This window comes from Lissotriton helveticus, chromosome 3_1, assembly GCF_964261635.1.
Source record: "Lissotriton helveticus chromosome 3_1, aLisHel1.1, whole genome shotgun sequence".
NCBI lineage: Eukaryota > Metazoa > Chordata > Amphibia > Caudata > Salamandridae > Lissotriton > Lissotriton helveticus.
Window position 1 is genome coordinate 978,303,040 of NC_136061.1, and position 26,331 is coordinate 978,329,370.

General features: G+C 43.5%; 1 protein-coding gene across 3 annotated transcripts in view; it reads left to right on the forward strand.

The window, feature by feature from the left end:
• The window catches only part of LOC144823156 (aryl hydrocarbon receptor-like), a 1,206,974-nt gene extending 1,181,795 nt beyond the window's left edge, over positions 1-25,179 (forward strand). For all 3 annotated transcript variants that reach the window (XM_078681422.1, XM_078681424.1, XM_078681423.1), the window contains 2 exons: positions 6,636-8,343; positions 21,476-25,179. In XM_078681422.1, coding sequence (XP_078537548.1) covers positions 6,636-8,343; positions 21,476-21,634 — 1,867 coding nt within the window. In that variant the 3' untranslated portion in view covers positions 21,635-25,179. The remainder of the gene's footprint in view (positions 1-6,635; positions 8,344-21,475) is intronic.
• The last annotated feature ends 1,152 nt before the right edge of the window (positions 25,180-26,331 follow it).

The following is a 26,331-nucleotide window of genomic DNA, read 5'->3' on the forward strand; positions in this document are numbered from 1 at the left end:
TTGTCTTCAGTGTGTCTTCGGTGGTGAGTGCTGTCCAGTCATCAATCGCTGGTTTCCGGGTGTCGGGGGTGGTTGGTGAGGGTTCAGTGTGTTGGTTGTCTTCGTAGAAGTTGTCATAGATGCTCTTGATTTTGTGGTGGAAAAAGATGCTGAGTTTGTCGCAGAGGTCTTGTGAGGGAGGGATGTCGGTAGACTCGCTGGTGGGTTCGGCGAACTCCTTGATGATGCTGAAGAGTTCTTTGCTGTTGTGTGCGTGGGTGGAGATTCTGTCTTCAATCGCTTTTTTCCTCGTTTCTCTGATGAGTTGATGGTGGGCGTTGGTGGCGGCTCTGAAGTTGTTGTGGGCTTCTGTGGATTTGGTGTTTCTCCAGGCCTTTTCGAGGCGGCGGCATGTGCGCCTGGACTCTCGAAGTTCGGTGGTAAACCATCTGGCTTTCTTGGCACGGGTATTGTTGTTTTTCTTGAGGGGGGCTATGGTGTTGGTGCTGTCCGAGATCCATCTATGCAGGGTTCGGGCTGCGGTGTTGGGGTCGTCGTTTTCCGCGATGGTTGGGGTGGAGTTGTTGAGTGAGGAGGTGAGCTGGTCATCGGTGATTTTGGTCCAGTTTCTTTGTGGAAGCAGGTGCTGGTGTCTGTGGATGGTGGGTGTTCTGAAGGTGAAGTGGACGCAACAATGGTCGGTCCATGGGAGTTTGGTGGTGTGGCTGAAGGTGATGGAGTTTCCTGTAGTGAAGAGGGGGTCGAGGGTGTGTGCTGCTGAGTGCGTGGGCTCGGTCACGATCTGGCGGAGTCCAATGTTGTGGAGGTTGTCCAGGAGGGATGTGGTGTTGGGGTCCAGTTGATTGTCGAGGTGGAAGTTGAGGTCTCCCAGCAGGGTGTAGTTGGTGGATGCGATGGCCTGCAGGGAGATAATGTCCGTAATGGAGTTGGCGAAGGGTCCGCGGGGTCCAGGGGGTCGGTAGATGAGGGTTCCTCGGAGGGCGGCGGTGGGGCAGGCCAGTATCTTGAAGTGAAGGTGTTCCATCAGTTCTGTGGACTCGTCAGAGAGTGTGCTCAGGTGGAGGCTGGATTTGTGGATGATGGCGATTCCTCCTCCTGGGTGGATGGGGCGGTCCTTCCTGGAGATCTTGTATCCTTGGGGGATGGCGATGGCGATGTCCGGTCCCGAGGTGGTGTTGGTCCAGGTTTCGGTGAAGAATGCTACGTCTGGGGTTGTGCTGTCGAGGAGGTCCCAGATTTCTGTGGCGTGTTTGTGGAGGGATCGGACGTTGAGGAGGATGCATTGCAGGGTCTTCGGTTCGGTTGTGTTCTTGTGGGCGGGTTGTGCTGGATCCGTGTTCTTGGCGGTGCTGCAGGTGTGCCGGCAGCGGTGACAGCTGAAGGGTCCATGGGTGTCGGCTGGTGCTGCTAGCTTGCAGTTGTTGTTGCAGCCTGGGTTGAGTGCGTGGAGTGCTGCTGGGTCGTAGCGTTGGCGGGGCGGAGGTCCAGGGTTCCTGGTGCTGGTCGCGGACGGGTCGCAGACGAGCGCAGACGTGCTTGCCTTTGACGCACCTTCGGTGCACCAGCGGCGCGCCCGCCATTAAGTAGGGGTCGGGAGGGCTGGACAGCTGGGAGGCGGGAGCGGGGAGGGGAGCTGGATTGGGCCGGTCGTGCTGGGGGGGGAGGGGCCGCGGGGGCAGCAGCGGCGGGGAAAGGTAAAGGGAGGAAAGAAGGGATAAAGAAAAAAGGGAGAATAAGCAGAAATAAGGCACAAAAGAGCAGAGATGCAGAAAAGAGCAGAAAGGAGAAAGATAGAAAGGGTAAAAAAACGAGTGAAAACGGGTGAAGGAGCAGAGGGAGAGAAAGGGAAAATGGGCAAAAATAAGGCACAAAAGAGCAGAGGTGTGAAAGATAGAAAGGGAAAAAAACGAGTGAAGGAGCAGAGGGAGAGAAAGGGAAATGGGCAGAAATAAGGCGCAAAAGAGCAGAGGTGCAGAAAGGTGAAAGATAGAAAGGGGAGAAAAAGGAGTGAAGGAGCAGAAAGAAAGAAAGGAGACAGAGGTCCACTGGACCACCAGGGATGAGGCGCAGGGAAACCTGCGGGTGGAGGAGGGCCTCGATCACCAACACTCAAGAGTGCAGGGGCAGGGGCACCTCACTTAATGGTGGAGCTGCGAGGGTGGGAGAGCAATTTCACTGACAATGAGTCAGTGGTCTTGCTCCTTCCAGAGTGAAGGACGTATAGATGGTTTGTATCTTGGCCGAAAAGAATTCTGCTAACTGGTCACATCGTAGTTGAGGATTATCTGCAGTCTGTGGGGGGTTGGAGGAGTCAAAACTGATTTAGCAATAAGGAAAATCTCTTGCGGAGAGTTTGCCGCCGATGTGATTTTATCTTGATAATAGCAACTTGGTGCAGATTTTATTTCTGATTTATAGTGTTTAATGGATTCTCTATATTTAGCTTTATTGCTAATTGAGAAGTCTTTATCAGCACACTCATTGATAGGGGAAGGTACATTAAACAAGACTGTCTAATATAAGCGACTCGAAGGCATTGTCAGAGCTAAATAAGACACATGTAAGATTGTTACATTACTGGGCAATCGTGACAGAACACCTGAGAGGAAATGCAGCTCCAAGTGGGCAAATAGTATCAAATGCACCCAGTAGCTTACTAGAAGATGCTGAATTCAGGAAAGATTGGCCTATGATTGCATGGAAATGTACCCAAGATTGGTTGGTTCTAATGATTAAGACTACCAAGAAGCTCTCAAATGCGCTTTTGATCAAAACAAATATGAGCAACTCGCCTCTGAAGACACAAGTTCGATTACAACATACAAGAAAAAGCAGGATTGCAAATTAATTTACGGAATTCCTACCAAAATCAAAAATCACAAAATTCCTGAAAGCCTTAAAGAGGCTCAAATTGTAAGGGGCATTGCCATATTCTAAAGAAGACTTTCGACCTATAACTAACAGAAGTTGGATAACTCCTCATGAAGGGTCAACAAGGATAAATATCTCAGGGGAGTCCGCTTGGAAGGATGGGCAGGGGAACAAACTGCAGAGAAGAGGGAGAGTTCCCACACCCTTTTTCCAATGCTATGAACCAGCAGGGTTTCCAAATCAGGAATTTGGAAGGAGCTAATTTAACATTGGACAATTAACCTTCACCCCAAGAATTTCCAATTGTTTCCTAACACCCCTCTCCCCCTTTTTAGGAAGAGGGTGGGGCAGGGGAAAGGAAGGTGAAAGAACCGAAAAGTACAATGGGAGGACTCAATAACAAACACAATTGCTAAACCAAGTACAAGCAGGAAATGAGTCCTGTCATTAATTTAAGTGACGTTGAGTTGGCGGAAACACAGATGAGGGTGTTGGACAAAGGTCTGGGTTATGTCCCGACTATTAAACCAGACATATTTACACTGAGAATCGAATTGTCAGAATTCTTTAGAATAATAAGAATGAAAACCTACTTTTGAGAGACTGAAGTTAGTAGAGATCTACCAAAGAAAAATACAGGCTTTTGACTGAAATATACATTTACTCCAATGGCACCGTGAATGCCTCCCAAAGTGTTAGCATTTGAGCAGGCTGTTACATTAAATATCGATAACCTGAATATTCAAGATTATAGGATTTGCCATAACTTGAGTAAGAAGGAACAACAGGCTATGGCGAAACCGGCAACCCTTGATAATATTGTAATAAAACAAGCTGTCAGGGGAGCTGCCATTGTAATTCTACCTAAGGACATGTACAGGAGTGAATGTCTAAGGCTTCTTAAGGATACCATAAACTATAAAAGGCTGCAGAGGGACCTCACCAAAGACATTATGGAGGATACAGTATATATGGTGCATGAAGCCAAGGAGAATGGATGGATAGCAAGACATGAGACTGATTCCCTCTGCCAGAAAAACCCTTGGATCTTATATTTGTATATCCTTCTAAAGTACACAAAGGCAAAACACCACCTCATGATAGACCTACACTATGAGGCATTGGGTCAGTACTGGAGTCTATATACCATTAGGTGCTGAAAGAACAATATAAAGCTGACCACACACTACCTTGAAGAAAGACATACTACGGATGATTTAAAATGGATAGTACTGGATAAAATCAGTGGGAATCCAGCCACAAAGAGGGAACACCTATTCTTCTGCAAGAACAAATATGGATATATCAATTAGGGACAGGCAGACATGGCCTCAATGATGATATGTTATGGGACAGCTGTGAATAACTACTAATCAAATGAGACCACATGACCTGGAGGAGAGTAGGCCCTCTCAACATCAGATATTTACAATCTGTCATAGACCCTATTTGCAAAGAATGGGGTTCTGTGCATCGCTGTCCTTATGGTTATTCCAGAAGAACAGTAAGCAGCCCATGAATATAGGATTATTCTCCCACTTTGAGAATTTGGTGGTGTGGGAGAGTATTCGCTTTGAAAACGCATATGTATGAGTAACAATTGAATTTTATTGAATGCGAGAGCATGGAAATAGGATTGAGATAGAACTGAAATTCGCACCAGGTTATTGGACTATATAGTTCATGATGGAAACAGTCGGAAATAGATGGCACCTGTGAAAATTAACTCAGGAACACCATGAATATATATGTTGCATAAAGGTCACAAGACTTATCAGTATTTGAGCTAAGGAAGTTTTTAGGGTGATGGGTACATCTATTGAGCCAAGATCAGGCTGAACCCACGGAGAGAAGCACTGACAAAAAACTACTGGTCTCTCGATAATGAGTGGTGGTAACTGACTACATCCCAATAGATGTTGTGCACCTCAGACGTGCGCCGCACTCGGAATGATGCACCCTAACTCGAGGAGTGGGACTAGAAGAGGAGAAGGCACTATACGCTAGCCTCCCAGCGCGGCAGAGGATGGGCATCTTAGGTGAACAAGAAGCATTGTACCTGTGACACAGTAAGTACAGGCTGACGTGGAACGAGCGCATGTTATGTTCGTGATGTGATGGTAGATCTAGTCATACTTAGAAAGGGAAACATGCTTGAGAAATAATATGGGTGCATGAATATGAGAAAACAAGTTTTATCAGTGATGGAAGTGCTTTAATAGGTAGCCTGACAGGATAAACAGAGGAGCGTGTTGAGCACTGCGATATATTCCATGCAAGAAATGCCAGAGTGTGAGAAAGGATATACATAGGTATAAAATACCATGTGTAACAAGGAGGTATAGTGCCTTTAGTGTAGTAGTCACTAAGGATGTTGATATATAGAAAATGAAGTGGCCAATAAACATATGTGAGGCACGCTTGGTGGCTTTTGCAAATTATATTCAGTATGTATCAGTTCACAATACTACGTGTCAAGTAACATTGAAGTGACATAAGAAAGATCCTGATATGGCCAGGACTTGAAACAACTAGGTAGTGAAGGAGGGAATGAAAAAAATAAAATGTATGTGTGATAGGTTATGTTTTATCTTTCACTGTCTACAAAGAGTGTGACTACAGGGAAATGCCCACTCCCTCTTGGTCGATTTGGCTGACCTAGGAACCAAATCATGGTGCATCAGGCTACCACAATTATTGACGTGGCACCTCTAGTCTCTATTGTCATGCATCTGTGACGATGGAACATATGTATGCGCAGAGTCAAGTGGTGTTCCAACAAATTACTATGTAAGAGTGTTCACTACACACCTGGAATGGGGCAACTGATACACTTTATAGCTCTAAGAGTGCCTTTTCGTTGATCACAGAGATGGGTGATTTTTGTGTTTGAATTACATTTATAATGAAGAATCTACTATGTTGTATTTGTTTTCCTACAGGTCCTAATTAAAGAGTCCGGAAGGACAGTCTTATGTCTCCTGATTTTGGTATACTCCTTTAATATTAGGAAGAGATAGCAGGGAGTCCTAGCCCTGAAAAAAAGCCATCAGATTCATTAGGGTATGTGTAGCTCCATTTAAACATAGGCAGAAGTTCTGGAGGAAGAAACTATTAAGTTTCAAGATACATACAGCATTTGATATTTTAACGTCACGAATACCCATGAAATAAAGATATGCCCATGATGTCAAGATATCTAGGCTTTATCCATAGTAACTTTTAACTGGAACCTTCCAAATTGCCAGAAAAAATAACATTTACCTACCCTGGCTCCCATTATGAAGCATGCCGTTAATTAATAGGCGAGGTGTTTCCACCACCCTATATGAGAGATCTCTGTAGAAAGGTAGGCAAGCCCAAGATAGGGATAGATTCATCTATGAGCCGTTGTACTTTTTTGTGGTCTGAACCAGGAGAGTTTGTGATTGTTATTAAGCATTTCTAAGGTTCGAACGTTTGTTCAACTTCTGGAAATGCATGAACCTCTATTGATTGGTCTATTGGCTGCATTTTGTGTCATAAAAAAACATGCGTTATATTGTGATTATGTGATTTCAAATGCTTTATTGACAGTGTATTGTGTTGTAAAAACCATTGCTCAAAAGCAAGATATATTCTGAGCATCTAAATCCAATGAAGATGACATTACAGGTAAATAACTTTTTCAACATTTCCATCTGCTACAGTGAATGTCTCGCCTAAGTGGTTGGGTTTTTCCTATTCGGTGTTAGATGTTAAAGTCTGTTTTCTGTACCCCGTAGGGAGGAAGAAGGAGGAGATCACCTAAGGAAGCGTTCAATGCACCTTCCTTTTACCTTTGCCACAGGGGAAGCTCTTCTTTACCAGACATCCTATCCAATCCCTGGCTTTCCAGACCCTTTCCAGAGCAAAAGAAAAAGCAAAGTCAAAAAGAACAACTCAAGTCAAGGATCAAGAACTCACAGAGATTGTGTGGATCCCAACTCTCTATTGGGAGCAATGATGAGACAAGACAAATCTGTGTATGTCTCACTCCCTGCTACCAACTTGAAACATTCCTTCAGTAATAACCTCTCCAATCGCCTGAGAGATCAGGGCTGGCAAAGTACAAGTGTGGATAGCAGCAGTGTGGATCAGGCCACTGAAAATGGCCTAAACATTGAGCAGTCAGGGCTGGGGCAGGAGGACCCACTGTTGTGCACCCTGGGATCATTAAGCATCGACAATGATGACAGCTGCAGCAATGATGATCTATTCAAAGCTCTAGAGAATTTAGGGCTTGATGCTGAAGATCTAGAGTTGCTCTTATTAGATGAGAGGATGATGAGAGTGGAGGCTGATCCCGAATGCGCCCCTTCTCTGAATGATCTCTTGAGTAACAATGAAATCTTATCGTATGTGCATGATTCACTTATAAACAGGCAAGAGCAGGAAAATAATGGGGATCAGGAGGTCTATCCTCCAGTGAATCACATACAGACATCAAATCGCTTAGAACAGAAGAATCCAATCCAGTATTTATCACAGTCTCCAGATAGAGTACAACCCCAGTTGGTTTTGCAGATCTCACAGCAGATGAAAGAATACAGCAGAGTACAGAAGCAGAAAAATGGCATCTCCTGGGATAGAATGGGACACACTTCTCCAAGTCCACAATTGCTTGTGCCAAACACATCATATGATCAGCCTGCACAGCACATACAGTGCCAATTGTGGAGACAGCAGGTGGAAGAAACAGGGGGACCATTCTTGCATCAACAACCGGCATCCAGCAATGGTCAGCCTGAGGTTTTCCAATCTATGAGATCTAGTAGGATGGATCTTTCAGCCTCAAAACATAATCTTTCCTCAGTGATCCTTTGTCAAGACAACCACGGGTACAATCAGCATTTGACACAGGACAGGTCTCAGTCTACCAGAGCATCTTTCCAGTATTCCCAGCGCTCTCTGCCAAATCAATGTCAAGTTAAATCATTGAGAGATGAGTCGAATCCTTGGGGTGAGCTGCAACACAAGAACAGTCAAAATATTTTGAATAATGGGCTGTCTAACCACAGTTCTGTCAACTTAACGTTTCTAGAAAGCAATCCATTGCCAAATGACTATTTAGCAGAGCACACTGAAGGGCTTCCCTCATGGACAGATGTCTCAGGTCACACACAGGGACTGAGTCTTCCACCACAACTGAGCACAGCTCAGACATCAAATTCGGGAATGTCAACTGTTCATTTTTACCTGAATGGGTTCTCGAATACGGAAATTGTGGACTCTGTGGGGACCCAAGATGGAACTCACCAATTCACAGGTTTTGGACCTCCTGCATATCCATTAATTTCTGACAAGCAGTCCATTCTTGTTCCCCCCGCTGTCCACTGCTCCTTGCAGAAGTCATCCTTGGATCACTTTATGAATGGGGCAAGTGAACTGGAGATTCCATTGAGCTCATGTGGGATGTATTCTTCTGTGGTGATGGAGAACCATGTTTGCAAGGTAAGCTTTCTGAAATGTAACCAACTGCAGTGGCTCGATGTTTCAGATCAGGTGATGAATAAATGGCCCATTGTAACATCACCATTCATCTAATCCACACCCTGACTGCTCCGATTCAGTGCAGCAAAAAGATAAAAGCCACATTCCCTTTGGCCAAGAGGCTCCTATAGCCTTACAGAACCATAGGATTGCAGAGTGAAAGCATCTCAAACTAGGAGGGTATCAGTCCATATCTGGATACCCCCCCACCCTGGGGAGTTGGAGGGGTTCACACAAATTCATAAATGGGTGCTATCGATTTATTGAACACATTTCTACAGTAGAGTCTTCTCACATGTTGTGATGGTTCCACTAGCCAGTGCAAAACAGTAACAATGTGGTAGTTATGCAACCAAAACAGAAACAAGTTTGCTTGCACACATTATTCTACATTGCTCCATCTTTTTAACATCTAGCTGTTTAGTCAATTCCCCAGAAAATGTATTATTATCATGTTATTTGCGGCTAAGTGATTGTGTGCCTTTAATTAATACCTGGGTCTAAATAACCCAATTTGAAATACGAAATGTACAGTAGAAGAGCTTGTTTGCTCTTGATAGGGTTCATTGAAGTCCACAAAAAGTGATAGAGAGCAACAAAGAGGCCATATCCCCCATAGATTACAGTGGTAAAAGCTGTTATGTATTACTTCCCGTCCCATCTTCCTCATCACATACATCACTGCTTGAGATATGCCTCACCCCAGACAGCAGTTTAAAAACCAATACTAAAAAAGGTGTTTTTAGTAGTTTAGTGGTAACCTTTCTCCCCTCCCCTTACCTATAATACTGCCCAATTCCTCTTAGGCCGACCCGTTGTTCTAGTCTCCTTCATGTCAACGGCTGCTTTTCAGGGGCGTTATGGCGATTCTGGAACGTTTTAATGGTAAATGTTTTATATGTTGTCAAGCCGCACTATAGCAGGCTTGATTCTACCACACTGCCGTAATGATAGCCTGACTTGCTGCTATAGCAGTGGGCACAACATTATGGAGTGGCATAGCAGGCCTGGTTAAGACAAGGGTGGCTCCTCCGCAATGGCGGAGGAGCGTCACCCCACTGCTTGGCTCAGAGCCAGTAAATGAAAAATAAAACGATGTACTAGCATCGTTTTATTTTTCCTTTGCCGGCTCTGAGCCAGCTTGTGCAGGGAGGAGCGGGGCACAGGAGGAGGAGGTCTATGTTCACTCCCTAAGTGTGCATATGTGTTTGGCCGGCCATCTCAGGCCGACCAAAACACACATGCGCACTTAGGTTTCTCTAGTCCGGCTGAATTGAACAGCTGGGCTGAAGAAACCCCCACAGACTACCTGGCCTGAGCAGAGCGTCTTTTCAGCCCATTCTAGCCAATCCCTGTGCCGATCTCCTAGCAAGAGAACAGTGTAGGGATTAGATGGGACTCTGTTCCAGGGGCTGCAAGGACCAGGAAGAGAAGATGAAGTGCTATATGGGAGGCGGCTGACAGCTTCAGGTAAGTTTTTTAAATGTTTATATATTAACCATCCCTATCCCCGCACGCTCCCCCCGCCCTCCCCCGCGTTCCCTCAACCTGCCTCACCACCCTTTGTTTGTGGCTGCCGCCACTGGGTGAAGACTGTGCTGAGACAGTTCTCATCCACCCTGTCAAGTTGCGTTCTCGGGACGTGTTGTGAAAGTTAGCAGCAGTAGGCAGGTGCTAAACCCTACTTGTTAACTATAGACTCCACGGATGGAGCTAATCATGGAATTAGCAGTATATTTAAAGGGCCTAACTCGAGCAGACTTTCATTCTTGTCCAGTTTGCAACAAGGAGGGTGCAAGTATGAGGAGAAAAGCAAGCACCCTAGACAGAGCCAGAATCAGAAGTACTTAGATGAGAACCTTATCACTGGATGATTTTCAACAGGTCATGGATAAAGCTGTAACCAGCTCTCCAAAAGCATCCTGGAGATCGGCCCAGTGATGATGGCAATGAAACCGAACAGTATATGGCAAACTAGACCAAGCTGCCCAGCTGACGGAGATTATTAGTCATATATGAGAAATGATGGTGTTTCAGATGCCTTGCCACAGGATATATGATGTTACCACGCATATTTTTACAACGCATACTTTTACAACGCATTTTTTACCACGCAAATACTATTACAACGCATGTTATAACCACGACTACCATTACAACGCAATATAGTATTAAATATAGATAAATACTATTACAACGAAAATATTTACTACGCATACCATTACAACGCAAATGAAATATATATGTTTTTTTCTTTGTACAATAAAAACTGGAACGGGATGCAGGGAAAATAGGGGTTTTGGGTGGGGAAGTGTTTTAAAAAATGTTTAAAAAATTATTATTTTAAAATAAATAATCAAAAATTATTTGCATATTTTTAAACATATACTAAATATTTTTTAATATATAATTTTTATATATATATATATATATATATATATATATATATATATATATATATATATATATTTTTTTTTTTTAATATATACTAAAAATTAATTTTTAAAGTAACACTACATTAACATTAAAAATGCGTTGTAAAAGTACATGCGTTGTAATAGTATATGCGTTGTAAAAGTATGCGTTGTAAATGTATGCGTTGTAAAAGTATTTGCGTGGTAAAAGATGCGTGGTTATGGTATTGCGTGGTAAAAATTGCGTTGTAACAGTTGTATACCCTTGCCACAGAATGTATCCCAATGAATTTAGTTCATTATTTCATACAAAGTAATTTGCATTTGTTGCCTCTGCGTGATGCAGTGAAGGATTTTTTTTTAATAAATCAAAGGAAATAGATAGGATTTATTTCCCAAGACTTTTTAGCCACATATTTTCCTTGGAAGACTTCTGCACCCAAAATCCACAATAGGTCAAGGTACAATCTCTGTTGGCAAGTATGTCATTTACACTTGCTACAGAAGCCTCACTCCTTTCAGACGCTGTAGACAAGAAGGTGGAGAAAGCATTACAGAGGGAGTATGCATCATATAATTTCACATTTCATGCTACAATTTATGCTGCATATGCGACACAAACTCTACTAAAGGATTTCAAAATCTTAAAAGGTCTGGAAAATGAGAGGATTATGAGAACCTGCTTATACTCGTGGAACTGAAGACACGTGTCTATCTGCTAAAATCTTTAACAGTTTAGGTGCCATCACTTCTGACGGAATAAATATTTGGTTAAGACATTGAAAATTTGGAAGCAGCACAAAAGGACTCCTTTCCCTATCTGCTATTTAATGAGCGAACGATTTTCAGGCCTGAATTAGAGGAGTTGGCCAAAAGATCAGCAACAGAGAAGAAGCTGTTACAACATTTTAAACATGTGCAAAAGTCAAGATGCTTCGCTGTTTTCTAACTCCAGCAGTGCCAGAGACCTCCCTTTCAAAGGCATACCCGTGGTCAGGGGATTGCCCCAGCAATAACAACCTGACCCTCTATCTTCCCCAATACATTGCCTCCCCAGTCACAAGCATGATTGTGCCCAGAGCGCTCCTCTTCCAGGGAGAGGTTGTCTGTCCTGGTTTATAAAACTTTGGGAGAATAATTTACAAGATCAATGGGCAATAAACCTTGTTACATAGGAGTATATAATGGAAATTAGTCAGCCTCCCCCAAAAAGAAAAGTTTCAACCTACCAATCTTCCATAAGATTCATCCAAGTGAGAGATGTTAGATAAAGGTAAACAGATCCTCATTCAAAAGAATGCAAATATGGAGGTCCCTCAGAAATAAGGGGGAAAATGTATATATTCGATCCTCTTTCCAATGAGAAAATCCTCAGGGGAAGCAAGACCAATTCTAGACTTGAAGGTGTAAATTGGTTTGTGGTGTCAAAAACCTTCAAGATGGTATCATTACAGCAAAGAAGAAGGGAGACCAACATAGACTGGTATGTGCACTTCGAAAACATGGTGTACAAGGCAAATGGATGTCCTCAGACATTTGATACAGTGCTGGGGCCTTGGAGATAATCCATGAGGGACATGTCCTGAGGGAGGGGTGTACTCAGGGCCACAAGGCGAGCCCGGGTGGCATCTGAGCTATATAGTCAGCACCATTTGCAGGGGGTCTCTGGGATATCTGTTCTTACAAATCAAATGAGCTCTTTACAGTAAGATTGGTGCCTTGGTCGAGTAATTTTGGACTATGATATGAAATAAAATCCTCACGTTTTTTCAGTGCTTGTTGCAGTAGGGTAGCATATCTCCACCCGGTTGTATGAAAATCAAAAAAGAGGTTTTTTTTTTTTAAATGGTATCATTGCAGATTGCTCTAGGTTTACAAGACCTCTAGGTGCCTATTTCCACATACTGATTCATTCTTCTTCCCAGAAACACCTTCAGTTGGCCCTAAGAGAAGATCACTTTCAGTTTACACTTTTATCCTTTGACTTGTCAGCAGTTCTGAGGGTGTTCAGAAAGGTATTGATGCTAGTTGTTGCCTTCTTACAGGTGCAGGGCATGCAAATGTTCCCATATCAAGACAACTGGCTAATCTGTACTAATTGTTTCTTTGAAGGCTCAAGATCAAACAAACTGAATATGTTCAAGTCTACAGAAGTTCTGATTGTTCATAATCTGGAAAAATATCAAGCCGACTGTTCATAGGAGCTTGGTTTCTGAGGGACATGGAGAAGGCATTTCTGTCAGAAGAGAGAAGTGTCACTCAAAACCATCTACTAGCCACAGTGGAATTATTCCTATGAGTGTGGGAATACACGTCCACTACAACAACAAAAATCCCTTGAGCCAGATTACATCTAAATCCCTTAGTCCAGCACCTGGTAGACTTTTGGGATGCAACCAGTCATGGCATGACATTCTTAATTCCTCTAACAGAGAACTTGAGGGAACAAATGGATTGGTGGTTGGTCAGGGATTAATGGAGAAATGGCACTCTATTAGTTGCTCCAGATCCAAAAGGTATGGATGCCAGCGCAATAGGCGAAGTGTGGTTTTGGGAGATCAGATAGTCTAGGATTGATGTTTTCCAGATGTACAGAGGTTTTCCTCCAATTGGAGGAAACCTTTGGCTGTACATCCGGCTCAAAAGTGAATTGCTTCTCTGATCCAGGGCAATGTGGTGTTAATCCAGATAGACAATCAGGTCTCCAAAGTCTATTTAAATCACATGGAGAACAATGAGAGTAGGTAGAGCCCAGAAGGCTCAAGAGATTGGCATATGGACGGAGAGTGAGCTGTTGTCTCTAAATAAATCCTACCAGCCTGTGGAACAGAATGTTGTGGTTTATGAGTTAAGCCATCAGTGTCCCACATCTCTAAACCTACAGCCACATCTGCAGGTTTTCAGGGACATAATGAAATCATGGGGCAACCCCTGGATAGTTTGTTTTGCATCTAGGAAAATGCATTGCTTCATGTCTACTGCTCGAGGATGTAGAGACTTTGAGTGTGAATACTTTGTCATTTTATTGGCTAAAGGGCCTCCTTTATCTTTTCCCTCCAATTCCCCTTCTTCCCAAGTTGCTCAGGAAGATTCAGAGGGAGAAAGCCCAGGCACCTCTAATTGCCAGTTTCAGTAGGGCCTCTCAGGGTTTAAAATGTTGTGAGAACTTAGACTTCTAAAACAAAAATGGTGACTCCTGCCCAAACATCCTCTGGCATGTAGCAGTTTGGAGCAAGTGGAGGACTGGATGGGTTGCGTTATGAGAGCACAGTATGGTCCTTGACATTTCAGAACTTCCAGAGGCACATCTGAGTAAGGTTGTATTTTGGGCAGGTGTTTCAGAACTACATAAATACTTACCATGATGGATTTATAGAGGACTCATGTTCCCTAGGGCAAAACAGGTCTTGAGTTTTAAGCAATGGTAGAGGCCTTTAAATTATGAAATTTATTGGCACTTAATCTCAATGTAAATCCATTATCAAAGTGTTTGGAAATTAAGGCCATTCCAATCCTTACCAATCAAACCTGGGCCTTTTTTTCTTTCAGAGGCACCTGTGTCAACTGAGTTCTCTGGAACCTCCACATTTTTCTTCTAAATAGATCAAGGAAAAAGAATAAGGGTATCACATGGTGTTTGGACAAAATATTGAGTTGTAAATAGCAGGAGATGTAAATATCAGAAATAAAATATTGTGATTAAAAAATATAGTGATGCAAGAATATCGTTGTAAAGAACATTGCGTTGTTTAGGTAAGTATTATAGTTTTTAAGAATCTTGTTGTTTTTAATATCGTTTTCAGTAGTATAGTTGTAAAAAAACATATATTATTATTATTTTAATGTGTTTTGGTTCATATATTCATTTTATGCATTATTCTTTGTCTAACTGTTATTAATGTTTTTAAATATAGTTTGTAATTTTAAGTGATTTCGAATGTTTTATTTAATTGGCAATAGTAATTCATAGCATTGTAGCAGGTTGCTGGGTTTGTAGGGGAAAAGGGTGGGAAGTTAATTAAGTAATAATTGTTAAAGAATTGATACATTTAATTAATTATGTGATTGATATTAATTATGGTAAATATGTAATATTGAGTTATTTTAGTTATATATTAGGTGTAGGTTGCTAGCTTTGTAGGGGTATAAGGTGGAAAGTTAATTAAATAATAAATAAAGTTAAATATTCAATTAGAATTAATTAATTAATTGATTTGTATTTATTTATTTTATTTATTTATTTAAAATTTATAATGCGCAACAGCTACCCGCAGTGGGTTTCCCGGCGCAAGGGATAGACTGAAGAAGAAAACTGACATCAGACACAGCTGAATTTAGCAACAAGAGCTACAGGGAATTAGTTTAAAAGAGTAGAGTCTTCAGTTTTTTTCGAAAACAGAGCATGTTGGTCTCGGTCTTCAGGGCAACGGGCAGGGCATTCCAATACTTGGGGCCAAGATGGGAGAAGGATCTTCCACCCATCTTCACTAGCTTAAATCTGGGGATAACATAATCACAATTGGCCGATGATCTCAAAGTACGCTGGGGCCTATAGGGTTGGACTAAACTTTGTAGATACAATGGGGCAGAACCCTGTTTGATTTTAAAAAGATAGCATAAGGCTTTGAATTTAATTCGACTCGAGATCTTGAGCCAATGGAGATCGCGAAGAGCCTGCACAGCCGAAGACCTCCTCGGAATATTACAAAGGAGACGAGCTGATGAATTTTGTACGACCTGTAATTTTTTGACAGTCGCGGCATCTGCGCCAAGATAGAGAACATTACCGTAGTCCAGGCGAGATGTTACTAACGCCTGGACTACGGTTCTCCTAGCGGCATGAGGCAACATCCAGAGAATTTTTTGGAGCCATCGTAAGGTAGTAAAACAAATGGCCGCCACCTTGGTGGCTTGTTGCCTCATAGACAGTCTATCATCTATGAGAAAACCCAGGTTACGTACCACCTGGACTGGTAGAGGGGTAGGACCCATAGTGCTGGGCCAGTGTTGAGGGCCCCAGAGATCTTTCTGTTTCCCCAAAATAATGATCTTGGTTTTATCACCGTTAAGCTTGAGGAGATGCCTCTGCATCCACACAGCCACAAGTGACAAACCAATTTTCAAACCAGACACGCTGTTATCTTCAGTGCTGGAGAGGGAAAAAACGATTTGCGTGTCATCGGCGTATGAAAAAATAGTCAGCCCGGCTTCCTCTGCGATGGTAGCGAGAGGTTTGATGTAGATATTAAATAGCAGCGGGCTGAGAATAGACCCCTGAGGGACACCATACGCCGATGAACATATCGTGGATGCAGCTTTCTGAGAGAAAACTTGGAATGTGCGCTCACTTAAAAAGGAGGCAAACCAAGCAAGTGCGGGGCCATCTATTCCAAGGGAATGGAGAGAATTTAATAAGATGGAATGGGACACGGTATCGAACGCTGCGCTCAGATCCAGAAGGATGAGAGCAGAAGTTTCACCGCTATCGATACCGTGCCGAAGTCTCTCCGTTACCCCTAGTAATGCAGTCTCAGTAGAATAGTGAGCTCGAAAACCGGACTGGGATGGATGTAAAAAGCCCTGATTTTCAATAAAAAGAGAAAGCTGCGTGTTAACATGCCTCTCCAGTATCTTTGAGAAGATAGGCAGCAAAGAAATAGGTCTGAAGTTGGCAAGGTTTGATGTGTCCGCACCAGCCTTTTTCAGAAGTGGGACCACCATCGCATGCTTCCAGTCCTGTGGCACACGAGACTCACTCAGGGAGGTATTAACAAGTCTCATAAGAGGGCGCCGACACTCAAAATCGAGCAACTTAAGGATTTTAGCAGGCACCGGATCACGCGGTGAACCAGATCTTACACTGTTCAGGCAGGCAAGGAACGAGTCATCATCAAACAGAAGCCAGTTAGTTATCTTTGCCCCTAGAGACAAAGGTACAGTCATAGTCGCACACCCCAGTTGAGACTGAGTTGCTGTGTTAGAGGCACTCCTGGAGTTGTTAATACGCTCAACTTTGGCGATAAAAAATTCCGCAATGGAATTACATTGGGCTTCTTCCAAGACTGGGGGGGTCGGTAAAGTATCAGCACCAGTCAATTTTTTAACCACTGCAAATAGAGTGCGAGGGCAATTCTGAGCTTGCGACACTATATTTGTCGTGTATGTAGCTCTTGCCTCTTTACACCTAGAATGGTATCCCTTCAATGCTTCTTTGTAAGCGATCTTTCGAGAAGCAGAGTAAGTGCGCCTCCATTTCCTTTCCAAGGCCTTACAATTAGTTCTCTGAACCTTTAAATCGGGCGAGAACCATGGGGCCGGACATCGATGGAGTTTGGAAAGTCTCGGAGTAGGGGGAAGCACGATGTTTACAGCATTCGTGAGCCAAGATGTAACTGCCAAATTCAGGTCTTTAAGAGGGGCTTCGTCATTTAAAGGACGAGTATCAAAGAGATGTTGGTTAAACTTCGAAATATCTAGTTTACCCCATCTATGGACTAGTTCGCCCTTGCCCTGTCTATTCAAAATAGGCAGTTTGATGTCAGATAGGGCGAAGTGGACTGCGAAATGATCAGTCCAGTCCAAAGGACGAGCACTCTGTGAGCAGTCAAAGGAAAGATTGGAAAGAATTGGATCCAATTGATGCCCCGCCGAGTGAGTGGGACCCGAATTGCACAACATCAGGCTCAATACCTCTAAATCACTTAAAAAACTCTTACTTAAGGCGCAAGAAGTGTCATCAAGATGTAAATTTAAATCGCCAAGAATAGTAAAATTTGCGGCTTTAAGAAGTAGAGGAGCTATAGAGTTGGTGAGCACGGATATCCAGGTATGGGCATTGCCGGGAGGGCGATATATCAAAAGGCCAGATAAAGTAAATTGTGGGTTAATAGCAAGTTTAAAAAGTGCTGCCTCACAACCAGGAAGAGGGAAAGTTTCAAGTTTGCAAAGGTAACAAGACTTGAAAATTATAGCAATACCTCCTCCTTTCCCAGAGTCTCTGTCCTGTCTCAATATGACATAATTGCTAGGGACGGCACACGCAATATCCGGGCCGGAACTACCATGAAGCCAGGCTTCCGTTAGGAACAGAGCATCAGGTTTCTCAGCGACCAAAAAATCAAAAATATTTGATTTATGTTTAGGTAGCGACCGGCAATTAATATTCCAGAACTGGAGAATAGGATGTTTAGCAGGAGGTACCTTTGTCCTTCTGCGACCACGCGAATGGACCGGTTTCATGGCCTTACAGGTAGAAATTTTACCCGTACGAAAAGTACAACCTCCACAGTTGAAATTATGGGTCGGTAAGGAACAACAAGAGCAGGATAAATTAGAAGGAGGGCGTAGTGATCGCAAAAACTCACCCGTATAGGACATCATAGGTACAGCCTGAGGTGCAGGAGTAGGCATAGCTGTAAATCAGAGTCCCTAAGCGCAGTCTGGCCCGGTCTGACGCGGACGGGCGCAGACGGGCAGGACTCTGGCACGACTCAGGCTACGCGAGAGGCGATCCCGCTGCGCGATCCCGCTGCGCTAGGCAGGGAGCTTTAAATAGGCGTCCCCTGTGAGCTTCTGCGCACTAAAGCGCTCCCTGAAGATGGCGCCCGAGCAGACAAACACCAACTACCCCACTCCGAGATGTCTGCTGCTGAAAGAGCCCACCCCGGGAACCGGACCCGCTCGAATAGCGGTGGTTAACAATTAGGATGCAGGTGAGAGGGCAGAGATTAAAATCAAGGCAAATAACTGAGGAAGAAATAAAATAATAAACCAGGTCGTTTTAAAATGCAAAAAAGCGTCGTGCGCACGAAGCGCTAGGCAGCGATGTAAATGTCAGTCAGGGCTAACCCTGAAGCAGCTCGCCTTAAATAGGCGTCCCCTATGTGCTTCTGCGCACTAAAGCGCTCCCTGAAGATGGCGCCCGAGCAGACAAACACCAACTACCCCACTCCGAGATGTCTGCTGCTGAAAGAGCCCACCCCGGGAACCGGACCCGCTCGAATAGCGGTGGTTAACAATTAGGATGCGGGTGAGAGGGCAGAGATTAAAATCAAGGCAAATAACTGAGGAAGAAATAAAATAATAAACCAGGTCGTTTTAAAAATCATGTAATTTGTGTAATACTTATATATTTTAGTCACCTTTCAGGTGTGGGCTGCTAGGTTTGTTGGGGTATATGGTGGGGAGTTAAGTAATCATCAAGAAATAATGGTTAAGTGTTAATTGATTATTATGGCATTTCTCTCAAAATTATATATTTTAGTTATATTTTAGGTGTAGGTTGCTGGGTTTGTAGTAGTGTAGGATAGGAAGTTACATAAGTAATAACTAATAATTAATTATCAATTAATTTTATTTATTAGCAGTTTGTCAAATGTGCTTTACTTATTTATTTTAGCTTTATTTTAGGTGTGAATTTTTAGGTTTGTAGGAGTATAGAGTGGGACGTTATTTAAGTAATGAATACATTAAAAAATGTTGTATTAATATTTTCATTGATTATTAATTATGTAGAGTGTAATTGTTTTTTTAAATAAATATATGCATCATTGTGATATTAATGAATTATGTTTATGGTAAAAGTCTAATATTTTTTCTAAATTAATAGGATTATTCAAATATGTAGTGTGTTTGCAGTGAAGTACTTTCTCTACTGATGCTTAGACTAGAGTGGGAATAGTAAGTTTAGTCCCTGTGAAGTCCAACGCTTTCCCTACTACTGTGCCGTTTGGGGTGGGAATAATCTCTCCAAAGTCCAACGCATGCCCTACTGTTATGCTTGGAGCAGGAATAGTAAATTTAACCCCTCCGAAGTACAACACCTTCCCTACCTTTGCGGTGACTGGATTAGGAATACTAGATGTAACCCTTCTAAAGTGTAATGCTTTCCATACTGTTCTTAGACTGGAGTGAGAATAATAAATTTGAGTACTCCGAAGTCCAACACTTTACTTACTTTTGCGCAGACTGAAGTAGGAATAGCAAATCCGACCCCTCCGAAGTCCTACTTTTTCCCTACTGTTGCGTTTACAGTAGTAAGAATAGCAAATTTAAATCCTCTGAAGTCTAACGCTTTCTCTATTGTTTGGACTGGGAATAATTAATCTAACTCCTCCGAAGTCCAACCTTTGCCTACTGTTGCACCGTTTGGAAGGGGAATAGTAAATGTAACCCCTACGAAATCCCAGCTGTTGCATAAACTGGAGTGGAAATAGGCTATGTAATGTTCCCAGACTCCAATACTTAAATATATATATATACATTGAGATCATTGGTCTTTAAAAAGATAAAAAGATAATAATTATGTGTTGTGTTTTTAATGTTAATAATTCACCATCACTGTTTGTTAAAAATGTCGTTTTTTCACTTGTCACTGTAACAAAAAGGAATGGTTCATGTGGACTAAATCTCCCATAATTCTTAGAGGTGGAGACAAAAAAAAGACAGAAAATGACATCAGCAAATTCAAAGTATTAGTACTGGTTTTGTCAATTAACATCTTGACCGTCACCAAGGTCTAATGCTGAGACCGAAACGGGTAGATCGCCTGCCTTTACCTAACTATGAACTTTTGGGGGAAAAAATTTTTTTTGCAAAATCCACTGACGTGAGTGTGACCCCCTTTTTCCTTCCCTGGCAGGAAGGATCTGTGATTAAGATATATATATATAGATGTAGTGAGCAAGGCGGACCTGTCCGCCGAAATGCGTCTGATCGTCTTTCTTGTAAATAAAGACCCTTGATAACGAATCCCACGGAGTCGGTGCCTGCTCTTTGGAAAATTTGAACACAGGATTCAGTTCATATATATCTATATATATATATATATTTATATATATATATATATATATATATATATATATATATATTTCCGTTGCTATGCACTTCCCTGCACAGAATTGATCACAGACCGCCAATGATGCTTCACAAACTTTCATTACATTTTCATGCTCGCCATTATGCGTTCAGGCGGCAGCCGCGGCCTTGATCACATGAACATGGCGGTGGCATTTTTTGGGATTATATATTCAGAGTCAGCACAAACATAAACAAAATACTGTTTGCCAAATCGTATTGTCACATTGAAAGCCCACTAATTAGCCTACATTTTATTATTACAATGGTTATTTCAAACCAGTATTTGTTGGGCAACCATGTGTCATTTTCTTTACATCTAGTGCTGTTGATGATAACAATCTAGTGAGAACTCATTAAGCAGCGGCGTACGCCACAGGTAAACGTGTTGGGGCGGTGCAGGATAGGATGCAGCAGGGGGGAAGCGGACAGACCCTGCGCCTCCTCACCGCGTTTACCTGTGCCAGCCGCCCCTGCCAATAAGTAACTTTTCCTTCAGTCCGGGCACTTAGAGATCTGCTTTGTGAGCTCCGCAATTCAGTAAGCTCAGTGAATTGAGAGCTATCTGTAGATATATGTGTGCTACCTGCAGGCTACAAGTCCAGAGCCCGCCAATGCGCAAACACTCTCAATCTTACTGAGGTGGATAAAATGAGTATCATTCGGTTGAGTAACCATGGCACGTCACTATAAATAGCCAGGAGATATTCATCTTCTGTTGTGCCTATAAACAATAAATATTTTTATTATATATATGCACTACTCTCAAAAGAACTGTCTTTCTTCAAGCATGTAATTTTCTTTGGGTTTCTTCTCTCTCATAGGTAGGAAATGGTTGTGTCGTCACAGGCCCACTTCCTGAATTCCCAGGGCTTGGTCTCCTGCCCAATGGAAACTCTGCAGTTTCATCTGAGGAGTCGGCATGTCCTGAAGAAGAAATCCCACTCCATTCTAACCTGCACAGCAATGTCTTCTATCTTTGATCGCTCGATTGGATGGGGCCAAGGAGGAGTATTCCACAAAGTATGCCCAAGGACAGAACTGCATTTGAAGTCCAATAAGTATCCCTCCGGGTGCCTAGAACTTCGGGGGTCTCGTCTGGTCTATGAGTAACACTAGGGGCAGAGGTTTGTGGTGTAGGAACTGCGCTATAGAAACTCGTCCGCAGATGCTTACTAAGCTGGAGTATAACTGGGGAAATCCTGGATACAGATGTCTGGAGGAGAGCAGATGTGGTTCTGGATATATTCAATGTGCTCATATCTTGGCAACCTATGTGGTGCTAAGGAAATGCGGATCATGATATATTGGGAACAGGTTTGGGCATGGGGACAATTTAGGTGCAGCTACCTGTGGAAAAGGTGGGATACTCGAAAATACCAGCGTGCAGATATCCATATTATGGTGTGAGCGACTGTGAAAGCTTTACCTGAAGACATGTTGGAAGAGGTGGGTGACTAGGAAAACCCTGGGACGGATATTTAGGGAGTAGATGGAGCTCTAAGTGAAAATATCTGGGGGCAAGTGTGGCCCTGGGCAACTAGTTGCAGACATCTCTTGAAGTGGATGTGGCATGTTCCTCAAATTATCTCCTTCAGCGAAACATGAGCCACACTGGAAACTCTAGTTGCAGATATCTGGAGAGGAAATGGGTGAGTGATGGTATTTAGGAACAGGTAGGACACGAGGGAAGCTGTTAGTGGGTAAATCTGGGGGCAGGTGTTTTAGATATCTGGGGAGCATAAATAAGGCATTTGAAGCAGTGCAGAATGCTATTCGTTAATGCAACACATCAAGGCAGATATTTTGGGAGTAGGCACGATGCAGGGAAATCACTGACTGCAAAGGTTTGTGGAACAGGAGAGATGCAGGGAAAGCTGTAGACGAAGATATCTGGAGAGCAGGTGTTATGTATAATAATGTTCTAGGATCAGATATCCGGGGAGCAATTGTGCTGCAGGGAAAGCTCAGAGGATTGCCATGTAGGGAGCAGGTGTAGTGCAGGGAACGTTCTGGGGGTCAAAGCTGGGGAGGGGGTGAGGTTCAAGGAAAGCTCTAATTGCACTTATGCGGGTAGCAGGTGTGGTGCAGGAAACGTTCTGAGACCAGGAATCCCGGGAGCAGAAGTAGTGGAGGGAAAACTGTGGAGCAAGATATTCAATAATCAGGTGTCATGCAAGTTTAGATCTGCGGGATGATATCATAAAACAGGCGTGGTGTAGAGAAAACTCTGAGGCGGATATTTGTGGACAGATGTGCTGCGGAGGGGCAGATATCGAGGGAGCAGATGTGTGCCGGGGTGCAGATATCAAGGGAGCAGGCGTGCTGTCAGGAAAGCTCTGAGTGCAGATATATAGAGCAGGTGTGGTACAAGGTGAGCTCTTGGTGCAGATATCTATGGAGGTGGAGTGGTGCAGGGGTAGATCCAGGGCAAATATGACGAATATCTATGTGGCAGGTGTGTACAGGAAGGGCTCTGCGGCATATACTGGTGGAGCAGGTGTGCTGCCATGAAAGTTCTCAATGTAGACCTGTAGAGCAGGTGTTGAAGAGTTAAAGCTCTCTGGTAGATATTGTGGAGCAGGTGTAGTGCAGGAAAAGCTCTCAGTGAAGATATCAGTAGAGCAGTTATGCCACCGGGATAACTTTGGGGGGAGATATCCATAGAGCTGGCGTGATGCTAGGAAGGATCTGGGGTACATATCTGTGGGGCAGATGTGATGTAGGAAAGGTCTTGGTATACAACCGTGTGGCAGTCATGGTGCATGCAGGGAGAGCTCTCTGGGCAGAAATCCGTGGACTAAGCTTGATGCAGGAAAGGTTCTGGGGAAAATATCTGTTTAGCATGTGTACTACCACGAAAGCTCCGTATGCAGAAATATGGAGCACGTGTAGTGGAGTGAATGCTCTGGGGACAGATATCCGTCGAGCAAGTGTGCTGCTGGAAAAGCTGTGGGTGCAGATCTGTGGCACCGGGAAAAGTATGTTGCCAAATATCCAGGGAACTGATGTGCTGTCAGAAAAGCGCAGGGTGCAGATTTGTGGAACATGCTTGGTGCAGGGAGAGCGTTCGGGGCAGATATCCGTGGTGCTGATGTAGCGCAAGCAAAGTTCTGAAGTAAATATCCGTGGAGATGGTGCGGTGCAGGAAGGGTCCTTGGGTCATATACCTGTAAAGCAGGTGTGCTGCTGGGAACGTTCTGGATGCAGACTGTGGAGCAGGTGGGTGCAAGGATTGTTGTGGGGCAGAGGTCCGTTGAGCAGATATGGTGCAGGGAAGAGTCTGGGAGCAGATATCTGTAGAAATAGTTTGGTTCAGGAAAGCTCTCGGTGCAGAACCATGGAGGGGAATAGTGCAGGGAGAACTCTGTGGAGATACTGTGTAGCAGGGAAGGTTCTGGGGGCATATATCCGTGGAGCAGGTGTGCTGCCCGGAGACCTGTGAGTGCAGAAATATGAAGCAGGCGTGGGGCAGATATCCGTGGAGCAGTTGTGATTTAGGGATAGCTCTGGCAGATATTCGTGGAGCAGGTGTTGCACAGAGAAGACTTTGAGCCTTATACCTGTGGAGAATGTCTACATCGGGAAAGGTCTAGGTGCAGACCTAAGGTGCAGGTGTGGTGCATGGAAGGCTCTGGGGCGCTTCAGCTGTGCCTGGGAGAGAAGAGGACCAAACCCACACTACACAAAGCGATGAGCATTCATCAGTCAAGCAAAGGCCTCGATTGAACAGTTGCAAAAAATCCCTTTAAAAGGAGCACGAAATACTCACAAGTTGCACTTGTTGTTTCAGGGTGTTGGCACAGATATACATACATACCTGCTCAGAGCTGTTCACATTTAGCCATTTCAATCCTTTCGTTGTCTAAATCAACTCCTGCACACGGAAATTAAACTTCAGTTTGATTTCGGTGCTACACATATTTTTGGCATCACCCCTGATAATAGGAGCACTGATTGATGTCCATTCGATTTGTCCGCTGTGCAGATCAAGGGGGCTGGGGTGATGCTGTGAACTTCCATGCAACAAGTATGCACAAGGCCACTTGAAGTATACTTTTGTGCTGCTAACAAATGCTGCATTTTCCTCAGAGCTATCGATTTATTGCATTTTTTACACATTCCACAATCTGCTCCATAATCGGCACGTCTCAACAAAAAAATTGAGTCTTGATCAGACTTGTCTAAAGTTACTTTAAAAAGCGCCCCAGGAGGTACCAGTGGCAGATACTTTGGATAATTTGACTGGTGAAGTAATTGCTGTATTCAGGTGTTCAACTTGTACTATTAAGATAAAACGTTTGGTAGACCGAATGAATTTGTGTTAAAATGTCAAAATAGCACAACGATACTGCCAGAGAATGTTACATTATACTGCCCAACTTGCCATTTATTGATGCATAATTTAGCCAAATTTGGTCTTAGGTATTGCTATGGATCAGGAGTCAAACCTCTCTTTCCGTATGCATGTTAGTATTCTTTAGATAGAGTTAAGAAGGGAGGGTGTGTTGTCTCACTTTCAACCATGGTAGCCACTTAGCCAGTAATTTATGAGCGTGGCTTTTTTGTCACTTGAATGCTTAGTTACAGAAAATAGCGAACATTTGCAGAAAGAAATATTTTCCATGAAATGCAAGGATTTAATTCCCCCTCTGTAGTTAAGGCCACTCTAAAGAACTCTAAAATCGACATCAATGCATATTTAAACCCCAGTACATCTCCGCGATGTCCTTCAACGCTGCCTATCTTCTCCAAAACTGTGCAACTCGAAGAAATGACTCGAAAGAAAGTCCTTGCAAGGAATGGCCCAGGTCCCTGGAGCAGTGCCAGGTCCCTGGTGTGATGTGTACAGAGCCTGCTAAACCTCTTTGCAGTTTCTTAATCTGTTCATAATCTCCTGCAGACAGGTGGGCCAGGAAATGGCTTTATCGGCTCCTGCTGGGTCTATCTTTGGCTGTGGCTCAGAGCGAATAGTGCTACCTTTTTTCTCTTCGCGGTGTTAAAGTAGGATTGAAGGGTCATTAGATCATTCTCACTCCTATTATTAGTACAAGCGGAAACCATCCATCCACCCTCTTCGCTGTATTGCCTAGCGAGGTCTTACAACACCACCAGCCCCTGCTCTCTATGTATCCCACACTGTCACAGCACATGCTGGGAGTGTATCTGGTAATGCAAAAGAACGGTTCCTCCTCTGTATTGTACATTGTGAGAACATATACTTTCTGCTATGCATCTCACAGTGCAATAGAAGAAACCCTTCCATTCTTGCTCTTCACGTTATTCTCACTCTTTGCGAGAGGTAAAATGCCCCAGTCCATAATCTACAGCTCACACTGTGAGATTGCAAATGTTGAAATCCAACATTTTTATTCCACACCAAACCCCCTATTTAGAGGACAGTGATTATGGGAGAGGATGTGGTTTTAAGGCTAGAATGGCAACTTTGGAGCTGGGAAACCTAGGTTTGAGCCTCGGGGTCGACTCCACATCCTGTGATTCTGGGCAAATCACTTAATCTCCCTGTGCCTACCAAAAAAATGAATGTGTCCTTATGTAACGTACCTGGTGCTCATGTAAAGCTCTCCAATACCTTCGGGTCGAGTTCGATCTATCTAAATCTGAAAAAAAAAATGGGATAGCAGCTAAAAATTGGCAACTGTCCTGTGTGCCCACCTCT